At 43.4% G+C, this 15,011-nt stretch overlaps 1 protein-coding gene across 2 annotated transcripts in view; it reads left to right on the top strand.

Annotated features, from left to right (window-relative positions):
* Positions 1-6,851, top strand: part of LOC144818098 (A disintegrin and metalloproteinase with thrombospondin motifs 6-like) — a 674,525-nt gene extending 667,674 nt beyond the window's left edge. For both annotated transcript variants that reach the window (XM_078675151.1, XM_078675150.1), the window contains exon 8: positions 4,765-6,851. In XM_078675151.1, coding sequence (XP_078531277.1) covers positions 4,765-4,972 — 208 coding nt within the window. In that variant the 3' untranslated portion in view covers positions 4,973-6,851. The remainder of the gene's footprint in view (positions 1-4,764) is intronic.
* The last annotated feature ends 8,160 nt before the right edge of the window (positions 6,852-15,011 follow it).

Below are 15,011 nucleotides of genomic sequence, written 5' to 3'. Positions count from 1 at the left end.
AACTATAGGACTCTTACCAACAGTCATATCATGACTCAAAGAATGTCCAGCTGAAATAGCCGATCCATAACAATTCATAGTCCTATAATACATACTCTTCTCAAAAAGACCAGCCCAAAAATGTGCTACCTGAACGTCAGTTGCTTCCAAGGGATCCAAACCCCTTTCCATGCAACAATGAATCCAAACTTTCCAAGATCCTCTATACCTTCTTCTGGTCCCTGGAGCCCAAGACTCAAAAAATAATTCTGCAGCCATTCCTGAAAGATCTGTGAATGCTCTTGAACCCCTGATATCTTCCAAACTAGAAGGTTGAGTGTACCTGACTCCGCCAAGGGATGTTCCTCCCCTTCCACATTCCTCAAAAGTCCTCTAAAAGCCCAAACTACAAGAGGCTAACTAATTGGCATCTCTGCTCCCTTACCTTAACCAAAACTCTCTGCATCATTGAAAACGGGGGAAGGCAAAACCTTTCCACCTTCTCCAATCCTGCTGAAACGCATCCACTGCCATTGCACCTGGATCCGGTCTCCAACTCACATACCTTTGTAGTTGATAGGTCAACCTCGACACAAACAGATCTACTTCCAATGGATCCATGCTCTCCATCAACTGAATAAAAACCTCTTCTCTCAGCTTCCAATCGCTGAAATCTATCATATACCTCAAATTCCAATTGGCCATTACATTCCTCGCCCCTGGTAAATATTCTGCTTTCAAACCAATTTTTTGCTCCAAACAAAACTCCCACATTTCCTTCGCTAACTCCGCCAAACCTTTCGACCGAGTACCACCCAGTCTGTTTATATAAGCCACAGCAGACACATTGTCCATCCTGAGGAGAACAGATCTTCCTACCAAACCTTCCTTGAAACTCTTCAAGGGAAACACTCCCGCTCTCATCTCTAGACAATTTGATATGACTTTCCTTCTCCCAAGGAGACCAGACCCCACCAGTCTCCTCTCCAAGACCCACAGCGCCCCAACCTAAGTTGCTCGCATCCGTCTTCAAAACATAATCTGGGCAAACCCCAAAAATAGCCCTTCCATTCCATGCTTCCATGTTTTCTCTCCACCAAATCAATTCCTCCTTTGCCTCCATAGTAACATCTACCATGTCTCCATACCAGAACACTCTTAACAACCTTGATTTCTTTATACGCTGTAATGCTCTGTAATGTAGAGGTCCTGGAAAAATTGCCTGAATTGATGAACTCAAGAGTCCAATTACCCTTGCCAGGTTCCTCAAAGAAACTCTCTGTTTGTTTAACACTTTCTGAATCTCCTGTTTTATTTTCTTCACCTTCTTCTCTGGAAGACACACCTGACACTCAACTGTGTCTACCACAAAACCCAGAAACTCCACCTTCTTTATTGGTTCCAAAACCGACTTTTCTAAGTTTATTAAAAAAAAAAAAAAACTTTCCAAAGTGCTCATAACAAACATCAAGTGTTCTTTTACAAAAACTATATCCTGAATCATTATCAAAATATCGTCTAGATAAATTATCATCCTTATTCCTCTCTCCCGTCAGAAACCTACTACTGACCTCATTAACTTGGTGAAACACCAAGGGGTTGAAGAAAGTCCAAAGGGACGGCTCTTGAACTGATACAACTGACCTTTCCATCTGAACTGAAGACATTTCTGACTCTCCTCCGAAATTGGAATAGTAAAGTAAGCATCCTTCAGATCTAGCTTCACCAACCAATCTCCTTCTTGAAGAACATCTCTCAAGAGATGAATACCCTCCATTTTGAAATGTCGGTAAGTCACATATTGATTCAAGCTTCTTAAATGTATTACTTGTGTCCAACCTTTTTCTTTTTTCTCTACAAGAGAGAGAGTACTTCAAATCGTTTCTTTTGCTCCTCCACTTGAATAATGACATCCTTCTCTAACATCATACGTACCTCATTTTCCACTACTAACATTAATTCCTTCTGAAACATTAATTCCATAGATTCTTTCTCCTGAAAAGGAACTGTTGTGAAAGCTACTCGAACACCTTCTCCAGTTTCCAATACCCAAGCATCTTTTGATACCTCCCTCCATTTCTCTTTGAAATACTTCAATCTTCCTCGAACATTTTTCGGGATAGAAAAAATACCTGTCTTCATACTCACCCTGGTTATGATTCTGGGTCTGGTTTTGACCTTTTCCTCTAGAACCACGTGCCCAGCTTCTTCCTTTTTGCTGAAAGAAGTTGTAATTATTCTGTCCTCTTCCAAAATTTCCTCCTTGGTTTTGGTAACGGGCTCTGTAATTACCTCGGCCGGTGGCTTGCCCTCTTCCACCGGCCCGACCATATAAACCACTGTTGTTGAATACTCTACGCATATTGAATTGAGCCCTATCAAGGCTAGTGAAAGTGTTTTCTAAATTTGATAGAGACTTCACCATTCCATCTCCCAACAGAAGCCATCTGAGCCTCTTCACTTTATTCTTTACACGCTAGATTTCCTAATCTTGGATTTATCCTCATAAGGATAGTCTTCCTTCTTTCAGAAAGAATGCCAGCATTCGCATTGCCTAAAAAGCACACTGCCCTCTGGCACCAACCACGCATTAATGAAAGATCCAGATCAAGATTCTTTAGGTAAGCTTCCTCTACTGCATCAAATTTTTTTGTCAATGGCCCTAGGATGTCAAGAACCTTATCTTAGCACTGTTACAAAGAACAGTCTAAGCCCTTCCTTGGATCTTTTCCCATTTTGAAGAGATATGTTATTAATTATGGGTCAATATTTGGTGTCATAATTTTTTCCTCAATAAAAATATTATGAGAGCACTCTGCTCTCATAATATTTCTCCCCTTTATCTCCAGTGGCTTACGCAACCTCGCCCAAAAGGATTGACCTCTGTATCTTTAACTTTCTCTTTTACGTTGTCTTAATTTTCCTCTCCTAATCCATTTTTATATTCTAGGTTCAACATGTATTCATCCAAATCATCCTCACTTAAAGCATCGCCCGATGCAGTTCCTCTCTTTCCAGTGTATAACTGGCCTTCCTTTGTATCGCTTCAGATACCCTTCTATTTTGAGCCGCTTGGGACGCCACTCTGATCCTTCTATATGTTTCTTTTTCGCCAAACATTTTCCGCCTGGACCTCTTTCATTCTCCTCTTCTGAAATGGAGAAATATTCCTCTTCTTCATTAATTTTTCTCTTTCCTAATGCCTGTTTCACTGACTCTTGTATAGTCTCTTTAATTTCCTTGCTTATAATCTCCCTTATCATCTTCTCCTGTTCCTCATTTGTCTTATCTATTTCTAATATTTTAAAACAAGCCTCTTATACTCTCTAAATGAGTTTTAAAACTCTTTATAAACTAAAATCTACTGTAATAATATCTTATTTTGGCTCTGTCAACGGTCAAACTACATCACCTTTCTCTCCTGAGACGCAATGCCGAAGCGAGATGCGTTTCCACGGGGACGAGCCTCGCAGAGCAAATTCCCCTCGAAACAACTACTCGTGTTAAAAAAACAAGCACCGTTTCCCTAAAAAAATCAACTCAGTGTTGGCCAATACGATATCCCTCCTCACGCATCAACACGTCACTACTCAGTCTACTTTAATCTAACAACAACTCTCTCCTGTTCAAGCCTACTTGCGCTATCGCTTCTCTTCAAAATGAAGTCACAGTAAGCGCGAGCAAACTTTACATTTTTTTTAATATAACAGAAACTCTAGTGCACGAGCGCTTGCGCTTTACATCGATCAACTCATAACAAACCCATACCTTAAAAAAGCATTACTTTTTTAAACCTCTTAAATTACTATACTTTCTCTTTTAAATCCCAAATCAACATACATTCAAGCTCAATTATACACCCATAAATTGGGTTTCCACAACATTATATCAACAATCAGACTTATAATAACCAAATATGCTAAACAAATTATTAAAATCAATATAATAAATCAATACTTATCTGCTCAGAAGCAGCAAACAAAATAGGAGGAAGATGGTGATCTCATGTTACTTATGGACTTGAAAGTTCTTTTTGATAGTGATATTTAAAGGTTCCATGAACTGTTAAAGGTGCTGCTCAGAAGTGGAACATAAAGGTTTATGCACAATACTAGCCTCCTGTCTTGACATAAAGTTTCCTTTTACACACATCTGCTTAAATGAAAGTTATGATGGCCCTCTGTATCTCAGTACAGCAATTTTCAGAAATCCTATTGGACACTCCCTTCTATGTGACACCATATCATTGCATGGAATGTATAGCGTTTTGAATCCTTGGTTAAGTTGTATCTTGTCTGTTTCCCCACTTGCATTTATTCTCTACATCATGAACATTTCAACAACAGCTCATATTTGTTTTTAACAAATGTTACTTGCTGTGGGTGGAACCTGGCCAACCTGATAACGGTTTCTGAAACAATACAGTGTTGTGGAAGAACTTTGTATTCTTCACCTCGAAATACCATTAGGAACATCACTTGGCTTAGTATAAGCATGAAATCTGTGGCTAATTGAACAAACTATTGTCTGTTCTCCTACAAAACGAAGTTCCTTTGACTTCAGCGGTTGAAGTTTACAATTTACAGACAGCCAGAACTGCTTCAGAAATTCAGAGGCTGTTACACACATAATACCCAACACATTTTGCAGATATTGTGCAAACGATATTTAATTCATCTGTAACAACTGGTGTTGTGCAATATTTTAAGAGCATTGGATCTGGTGACTGGATTTAAAGCAGTAATTTGGACTGATTCCGTCATTCTGTCATTCTCTGTTCTCCAGCCTTTTTGAAGGATTGCCGATCATCATACTGCAAATTAACTGTGGTACCATCATCTCTTTTCTGCTCGACAAAGAAATCAACATGAAACACACATACCCAGTTGAACAATGCTGCAGAGAGACTCTTGCACGCTACATGGGACATGCTTGGCTATCTGAACTCTGCGAGAACTGGCTGTTCACATTTCACAAAATGAATGCTGCATAAGTAAAACCTGTCTTCTGGTGCATAAGCTGTCCGCCTGACATCATCTTGGACTTACATTTGGAGCAGGCCCTAGTGGCTTATCTTGATATGGAAAAGATCATTCAACCTCTAAATCAGCACCAGAAACAATTCAAAGCAATGTACGTGTCCCTTATACAGGATGCTACATGACAGAGCAGTATCACTAGTGGCACTTTTCGACGCAGCTCTTGAGGCAATGGCTTGACTCATTGTTATCCTTTGAGCCCCCTGGAATGGAGCCACAACCTTGAGTGCTTCAGACAAGCAACAAGCAACTAATTGCTGGTCCCTTGAACACCAAGTCTGTTATCCATGAGCATGCCCTGTATGGATTCCGGAAAGACCACTCGTATCCTGCGTGTGCACCCAACGATGTCGACATGTCTTCTGACGAGGAGTAAACTCAACCAGTAAGTCGACCAAAGAATCATGATATGAATTTCCCATAGGTATCACCAAAGCCTATGTGAACTATGGACTGAAAAGAAAAACTTTTTCCTCTAATTTTTTAATAGACTCTTTTTAATTTTTTTGCTTTTTATACTGCATATTTTTAATTTAGCCTATTTCATATTGTCACTGGTATATTTATTCGCCAACAGGCATAAAACCTTTAGATAATTTATGAGATATATTCATGTTATCACTGATTATCGAAAACTGTGCAAGGCTTACAAATATCAATGCTTTACTATGTGAACTGTATACTATCACACGTTTTTTAAAAATCTTTCATATCTACATTGTATACATTCTGTCAATGGCCTTTTTTATGCTACAAGTATATTACATACATTGTTTAGATATGTATTTATTCTAGATGTTTGAAGATGATAGTGATTTGAGAGCATGGATTTCCCTTCACACGAGTTGAATCCTTATTAGTTAGTCATGCCCCTGTGATGTCACATGCAGACGTACAAGCGGGGGACGATACAAAGGTTCGACTTGATATTATGGAAACCCTGACTCCATATTAGTTCATGGAGTTTGCCATCTTCATTAACTTAGACAATGGACATTGCCATGTGCCCCAATTTATGCAGAATCATTGTCATGTCTACCTATTGACGTAGATGTCGCCAGACCTTATCTTTTAGGAGTTGTGATTGCATCAAGCTCTTCGATTAGTGACGTAGCTACCCCATCTAATGCGATATTTGTCTGAGTCCAATGTCTACCCTTCACCATTTCAAGGTTAAATAAGAGCACGTATAGACATATAACCAAAATAATGTAGTCTGTATTGACATCCTGAATTGAGGTGGATTCCATAACTTGATGCTCATAATTTATGTCAGACATGCCTAAACTTATGTCAGAAATTCGAATTTCTGATAAGAATTAGTATAAAAGAATGGTCACTTGACCACTTGTCAGGGGAGGTCCTTTGCCTAGATTATTGCCTGTGATTCTGACCGAAACGATCGTACCTGCTGCCAGCGCACTTCGCACTTTGCAGATGATACATCGCACCTGAAGCTGATAATGCCAAGGCCACGAGGAAGTCTGACTGACTGCCACCGCAGCATGTGTTTGCCCTTCTTGGGGAATATTGTCCTCACGCTTCCACTGATAAAGACAGCCTTCGCTGTCAACAAGGTATGCAGTGCACCTCTTCTACCTAAGAAACTCTAGACGCCAAGTTGATTTACCTTCCATGCTCTTGTAGTATAGCGCATAGAAGCAGACTTAAGGGTGTTAGGTTTTAGATGACATTTTAACAATGTTAAAAATGTTCATTTTATTCTTATTAATAACGTTTCTGCTTGCTGGTTTTTATAATATTCTGTGTAATTGTTTTAGAAGTACTGAGAAACAGATTATTTCTGTAGTAATAAATACTTTTTACATAAAAGTGTTCATGTTCATTCTTCTTAGTGTGTGTGTCTAATATTGTGAATATCGAAATCAGTCGGTTACTGTTCCATGGTGCCCCCGATCGGTATATTGGATTGCTAATAACCCAAAAGCAGTAGTTCTCTGGCAATTACACATTGAATAGGGTACTGTGGGGCTACATTACCCTGCCTTTCACATTCCTAGTGGTGCAAAGAACCAGATTCACCTGTGTCACCTGTGGGTGGGAAGGCACCTCTTCTAGATTTACACCAAAGTCATAATTTACGCAACAAAGGTGAACTGAAACGTGAAATGTGGACAGGAACTGCATGTCGGACATTGTTTACCTCAAGGGTTGTTACAGTCATCTAGTCATCGATCAGTGCCTTTGCTTGGTACAGATATCAAAATAGGTTTCGACAGGGACATATTTTAAAGTACTGCTAGCAGACACCAGGCTGGTCATGTGACTCCAGCTGTTCACTGACTGCTCAGGAAAATTGTTTAATTGCTTATGATGGTATTAAATGTGTTCAAGGAAGACATTATTGCACAACCAATACCACCCATATGGGTTGCAGAATTATTTGTACATTACTGCCCTAGCAAGACCAACTCAACTTTAGAAAACATGTTCAATGGGCACTACTGCGTTGTCCAGTCTGCCTGCACCCCCTTGGGCACTAGACCACGTGCTTTAATGCACAGGTCGAAAAGAATTGTGAACAATTTGGGCTTCCTGATCGATGACTCCCTTGCACTGCAGGACCAGGTAAATGCTGTGTGTAGGAGTTGTTTTGGACTCCTACGCACTCTTTGCAGACTATTTCGTTGTATTTCGGTAGTATGGTTAAAGAACATTGATCAGGCTCTGATTATAAGTAGTTGACTATGGGAATGCACTGTATTTTGGTATGTCTGACTGTGTTGTTTACGCGTCTTCAATCTGTTCAAAATTGGTGGCATGACTGATTTGTTATAGGTCCAGCAGGAGCTCTTCTTCTGACTGTCTTAATTTTCTTCACTGGCTTCCAGTCCGTAAGAGTAAATTTTAAGTTTAAATTAGTTTGTCATATGCACAGTGCAGTTTATGACAATGGCTCAAAAATTCTACATGACAGAGTCACTTTTTATATGCTGGTGCGTGCTCTCCGTTCTGCTAATCAGTTTTTGATTCATAGCATGCAAATTAAGAAATCTAGAATGGATGGTCACTCCTTTAACTTTTTGGCAGCCGCTGATTGGAATAGCCTGCCTCTTAATTTACGTTTGACTTCGGATTTGTTAAACTTTTGTAGGATGTTTCTGCTCTAACAGATTTTGTGACAGAGGGAGCTTGGCAAATATGACGTCTCATGCCAGGATGTCCCTTAGGGTAAGATTGTGCGTTTTATAAATACCTTAAATAAATAAGTAAATAAAGTCAATGCATTATTAGTCCTGACTCTTAAGTTTGAACCGATATCCAGTGATGCCACCGGACTGAGAGTGGTGCCTGCCTCCGTCAGGGCATGTTTGGTCCTATTGCCATTGCCCTCAGTACTTACTTTCACAGCCAAGTCTCTAGCATTGTAGTTTGCAGGATGATTTATGATTATGATCAGAGGCAAGCATGCCATATATTTTGGCAAAGGTAGCTGCTTAGATATTATTTTTAAAAGAAGCATGCTATAAAACTAATGCTTAGAAAAAGTTAAACAGTTGCTCATTTCATTATCAATTAAATATTTGTTTTATTTTCCTTTCATTCACTCTTGCTGTCAATTGGTGGGAGGGACTGGCTTGTGCTGGAATGAATGATCTGCCCCATCCCCATCAGAGCCAATTACACATTCCTAAAAGTCTACAAGAATAGAATAAGATGTAATGTCCTATTTCCCTATCTGACATTTGCTGTGAGCTTTCCTATGCAGCCAGACTCATCATTGACCCCCCCCACAAACCCACATCAGACCCCACCTCAGGCAACTTCTGTGGCTCCCCGTACAGAAGAGATGCCAATTCAAGCTGCTGAAATAAGTCACAAGGCTCCACAACAACCAAGGATCTGCTTACTCCAACCACTGCTTTAAGTTTCATCAACCGCAGAGATTAAGTTACACCTCCCTATCACTGGCCAACACTCCCCGCATCTACCTAAGCAGAAGTGGATGACGCTTCTCCCTCATTGCAGCAAAGACCTGGAACAATCTCCTTTCGCAGCTCCGGACCATCATTGCACTCCCGAAATTCCGAAGGGCCCTCAAGACCTGGCTGTTCTAATGAACCCTCGGCAAGCTCCTGGATACCCTATCAGGTGATTAGCTGCACTATATAAATCCTGATTGATTGATTGGTGAGCAGCATGGCAAGGACATCGGCGACAAGGTACCAGGGTTTATAGAAATGGCTGCAGAGTCTAATGGGGAAAGGGCATACACCACTTACTTCGATATCGTTGCAAATCATAAATGCAGGGCCTTTGGTGGCTGGATCAGGCCCGTGAGACAAGGTCACTCCCAGCAATTATGGACTAATGATGAAGATGCTACACTGCTCGTACTTGCGCTTGTACACAACAGTAAGTGCATGGCGCTAGTGCACGCCAGGGCCCAGCATCCCTCTGAGGCCACCTTATGTGACGCAACGAAGTCTGGCCCTGCCCTTCAGGGGTGAACTGCCTAGGTAAGTAAGTAAAGTTTATTGTTTAGGTAATTAAAAGTTACAATTAAAAATAAGAACAAAAAATTAAAACAACATAAAATCCATCCATCTTTTTGATTGTTGCACCATGTGCAGATGCACCAGATTGTACAGTTCGTATGCAGGGAGTTCACTAATAGAAAGTGCTTAGTACGTTACCCAGTTGCAGAGTGCACAGAAGACTGTGCCTGGGACCAAATCCGAATTTAGAATTATTAGAAACGTGGGAATATGCCAAGCTAAAGTGCCAGTTCATCAAGATGTAAATGTTACCATTACAAATTAGCCAAATAGATATACCTTTTAAACTATGCTTAATTAAAGTGCTTGGTTCGTAAACATGACCAATGCAAATTATCGAAATTAAAATGACCGAATCGAATCCGTAGCCCTTTCCGTACAACTCGTCCAATTACCGTCCGAATCCCGTAGTACGATTCGTAGGAAAAATATATGACCGAATCGTTACGAACCCTACGAATAGCAAGGGAAAATCCGTACGACACGGGCCCTCAAAGTGAACCGTACGAATCGTAAACATGCTGTACGACCCGACAAGTACGATCCAGACCGGGGAATCAGAATGCGATTCATACAGAAAACGTTGTGTATGAGCGAGCCACACAATCAAATACGAGACGAACTCACACTGAACGACGCGCAGGCGAACCCCGTACCCCGGCATTCATGGCGTGTGTGCGCCTCGTATCACTATTGTGATGGAGCCATACGCGAGCGTGTGTAACGCACCGTACCCTGGCATTCATGGCGTGTGTGCACCTCGTATTACTATTTCAATGATGCTATACGGGTCGGACTTTGCTTTTCCGGACGTTTTGAGCTCCCTTAGAAAAAGAGTTGTACGGAGTGTCGCAGAGACGAATCGTACTTGCTGGGCCAGAAACTGCTGCTTAATTACGTATGGTCGTCTCGTACTGCGTGTTCCGGATACAAATCGCACATATTTTTTAGTCGTACGGTTTTTAGTACGATTCGTACGGAGATCTGCTTTGCTTTGTCCATCACCACCCCCTTTTCTGAATCGTTTTGGCCACTATAGGAGTGGAAGGGGTATGCTCAGACATGAGTCCCTTGCTCACTGCACCATCAGGATTCAAGCAAGCTGGGCCGAAGATGGCTGCAATGCCAGAAATCGGTCCCCGGAAGCTTGTTTCCTTTCCAGTAAAGAATTGGCTTGGTAGTTTGGTCTGCCCTGTTCCCATGATGCACTGGGCCAGGGACAGACTAATTTGCATGTAGCCAGGTTCTGAACTGGGATGGTGCAGTGAGCTAAAAAACGGTGATGGATCCAGCCCTGATCTTTTGACTGGGTATGAGTGTTCTGCTTAATTCAGATGCTCTGTCCATCACCACCCCCTTTTCTGAATCGTTTTGGCCACTATAGGAGTGGAAGGGTATGCTCAGACATGAGTCCCTTGCTCATTGCACCATCAGGATTCAAGCAAGCCGGGCCGAAGACGGCTGCAATGCCAGAAACTGGTCCCCGGAAACTTGTTTCCTTTCCAGTAAAGAATTGGCTTGGTAGTTTGGTCTGCCCTGTTCCCATGATGCACTGGGCCAGGGACAGACTAATTTGCATGTAGCCAGCTTCTGAACTGGGATGGTGCAGTGAGCTAAAAAACGGTGATGGATCAAGCCCTGATCTTTTGACTGGGTATGAGTGTTCTGCTTAATTCAGATGCTCTGTCCATCACCACCCCCTTTTCTGAATCGTTTTGGCCACTATAGGAGTGGAAGGGTATGCTCAGACATGAGTCCCTTGCTCACTGCACCATCAGGATTCAAGCAAGCCGGGCCGAAGACGGCTGCAATGCCAGAAACCGGTCCCCGGAAGCTTGTTTCCTTTCCAGTAAAGAATTGGCTTGGTAGTTTGGTCTGCCCTGTTCCCATGATGCACTGGGCCAGGGACAGACTAATTTGCATGTAGCCAGGTTCTGAACTGGGATGGTGCAGTGAGCTAAAAAACGGTGATGGATCAAGCCCTGATCTTTTGACTGGGTATGAGTGTTCTGCTTAATTCAGATGCTCTGTCCATCACCACCCCCTTTTCTGAATCGTTTTGGCCACTATAGGAGTGGAAGGGTATGCTCAGACATGAGTCCCTTGCTCACTGCACCATCAGGATTCAAGCAAGCCGGGCCGAAGACGTCTGCAATGCCAGAAACCGGTCCCCGGAAGCTTGTTTCCTTTCCAGTAAAGAATTGGCTTGGTAGTTTGGTCTGCCCTGTTCCCATGATGCACTGGGCCAGGGACAGACTAATTTGCATGTAGCCAGGTTCTGACCTGGGATGGTGCAGTGAGCTAAAAAACGGTGATGGATCAAGCCCTGATCTTTTGACTGGGTATGAGTGTTCTGCTTCATTCAGATGCTCTGTCCATCACCACCCCCTTTTCTGAATCGTTTTGGCCACCACAAGCGTGGAAGGGTATGCTCAGATGTGAGTCCCTTGCTCACTGCACCATCAGGATTCAAGCAAGCCGGGCCGAAGACGGCTGTAATGCTAGAAACCGGTCCCCGGAAGCTTGTTTCCTTTCCAGTAAAGAATTGGCTTGGTAGTTTGGTCTGCCCTGTTCCCATGATGCACTGGGCCAGGGACAGACTAATTTTCATGTAGCCAGGTTCTGAACTGGGATGGTGCAGTGAGCTAAAAAACGGTGATGGATCAAGCCCTGATCTTTTGACTGGGTATGAGTGTTCTGCTTCATTCAGATGCTCTGTCCATCACCACCCCCTTTTCTGAATCGTTTTGGCCACCACAAGCGTGGAAGGGTATGCTCAGATGTGAGTCCCTTGCTCACTGCACCATCAGGATTCAAGCAAGCCGGGCCGAAGACTGCTGTAATGCCAGAAACCGGTCCCCGGAAGATTGTTTCCTTTCCAGTAAAGAATTGGCTTGGTAGTTTGGTCTGCCCTGTTCCCATGATGCACTGGGCCAGGGACAGACTAATTTTCATGTAGCCAGGTTCTGAACTGGAATGGTGCAGTGAGCTAAAAAACCGTGATGGATCAAGCCCTGATCTTTTGACTGGGTATGAGTGTTCTGCTTCATTCAGATGCTCTGTCCATCACCACCCCCTTTTCTGAATCGTTTTGGCCACCACAAGCGTGGAAGGGTATGCTCAGATGTGAGTCCCTTGCTCACTGCACCATCAGGATTCAAGCAAGCCGGGCCGAAGACGGCTGTAATGCCAGAAACCGGTCCCCGGAAGCTTGTTTCCTTTCCAGTAAAGAATTGGCTTGGTAGTTTGGTCTGCCCTGTTCCCATGATGCACTGGGCCAGGGACAGACTAATTTGCATGTAGCCAGGTTCTGAACTGGGATGGTGCAGTGAGCTAAAAAACGGTGATGGATCAAGCCCTGATCTTTTGACTGGGTATGAGTGTTCTGCTTCATTCAGATGCTCTGTCCATCACCACCCCCTTTTCTGAATCGTTTTGGCCACTACAAGCGTGGAAGGGTATGCTCAGATGTGAGTCCCTTGCTCACTGCACCATCAGGATTCAAGCAAGCCGGGCCGAAGATGGCTGTAATGCCAGAAACCGGTCCCCGGAAGCTTGTTTCCTTTCCAGTAAAGAATTGGCTTGGTAGTTTGGTCTGCCCTGTTCCCATGATGCACTGGGCCAGGGACAGACTAATTTGCATGTAGCCAGGTTCTGAACTGGGATGGTGTAGTGAGCTAAAAAATGGTGATGGATCAAGCCCTGATCTTTTGACTGGGTATGAGTGTTCTGCTTCATTCAGATGCTCTGTCCATCACCACCCCCTTTTCTGAATCGTTTTGGCCACCACAAGCGTGGAAGGGTATGCTCAGATGTGAGTCCCTTGCTCACTGCACCATCAGGATTCAAGCAAGCCGGGCCGAAGTCGGCGGTAATGCCAGAAACCGGTCCCCGGAAGCTTGTTTCCTTTCCAGTAAAGAATTGGCTTGGTAGTTTGGTCTGCCCTGTTCCTATGATGCACTGGGCCAGGGACAGACTAATGTGCATGTAGCCAGGTTCTGAACTGGGATGGTGCAGTGAGCTAAAAAACGGTGATGGATCAAGCCCTGATCTTTTGACTGGGTATGAGTGTTCTGCCTCATTCAGATGCTCTGTCCATCACCACCCCCTTTTCTGAATCGTACTGTGCACAAGGCCTCTCTCCAGATATCTCCCCTATGATAAAGTGACTCATATCATCACAGAGAGAAGATGTGACAACCTCGCCCAGGTTCTTTTGTTCTCATAGAAGGTTACTACATGTGTGGACTCTTCTATTGCTTCTGTAGAGGGTGAAGGAATTTCTCTAGGTCAGCGGCACAGCACACGGCCACAGACAGTGACACAAGATCACCAGCATACTCCTCATGACAAGAGCTGTTTATTGTAAGTTATGAAATTGGGAAGATAAAATCGAAATCCACTTCTCGCCTCATGAGAGTGCATGAAACATGTAGCAGGGTAAGAAGCCCAAGAGATTTTCATCAACATTGCACATCCGCCTTTGTCTCTGGGGACACATTGATGAAATCTTGTGCTTGTTTTACAAATGAGCTGGAGCCAATATGGCACCATCTAAAGTAAACTTGTGCTCTGCCTCAACATGGCCGCGCTAATGTATGTATGTCCAGCATCACTCCTTTTTAGGTCTCGGCCTAGCGAAGGCTGCGCTTGCGCAGTCTCGCTGTTGAGATTTAATGTTTTTGAGTAGTGGGGCTTGAACCCGCCCCTTTTCACCATTGGCTGTCTTCCTAAACGGAGGCCAGCCATTGGAGGAGAGGGGCGTCTGTCTGTTTAAGCCCCGTCTTTTTGGGATTGAGGGGTGTGTTTTTCCGTTTCTTTCTCTCCTCTTTCCTTTGGCTGGAATTTTACACTCCAGCCATTGGGAAGAGGAGAGAACGAAAAACACGCCCCTCAGTCCCGAAAATGACGGTGGTTTCTCTGAGGCATTCCTGCTTCGCCTCAGAGAAACATGGTGGCGCTTGTTAAGCCTTCCCTGGAGCCCTGCGGTGAGCTGATTTTGAGTCCGTTCCAAACTATGTCTCCTGATTGCACCGGAAGCTGGGTGAAGTGTGGCAGTTCATAGACTGCCTGTGGTACTGAAAACCTTGTCTTTTTCTGAAGTTTCGGATGAGACTTTAGACTTTATTTATTACTGCGAATCAATTTTGCTACTGTTTACATACATACACGCTAACCAATGTGGTAGCTCGTGCCACTTATGGCATTGTTTCTTGTGCTCACTACCATGTGTGCTGAAATGTTGGGACGTAATGGACTCCTTCGTAAGCGATGATAAACCGTCCACCTACGAGCCTCTATACTAGAGTGTTATTGTCTGCCATGCGGCGTCCATATCAGCCTATAACAGACTCAAACTGTCTTCCCAAAACACTCCCGCTCCCGCCGCTGTAACAGCACTGTCAGGCTTTGCCGCCGAGCCTTTCACCCCGGAGAGCAGTACCATAATCCACTTCAATAGGGGAGCTCTCTT

Source organism: Lissotriton helveticus, chromosome 2_1 (assembly GCF_964261635.1).
Source record: "Lissotriton helveticus chromosome 2_1, aLisHel1.1, whole genome shotgun sequence".
NCBI classification, from domain to species: domain Eukaryota; kingdom Metazoa; phylum Chordata; class Amphibia; order Caudata; family Salamandridae; genus Lissotriton; species Lissotriton helveticus.
This window is presented reverse-complemented; position numbering and strand designations above follow the sequence as displayed.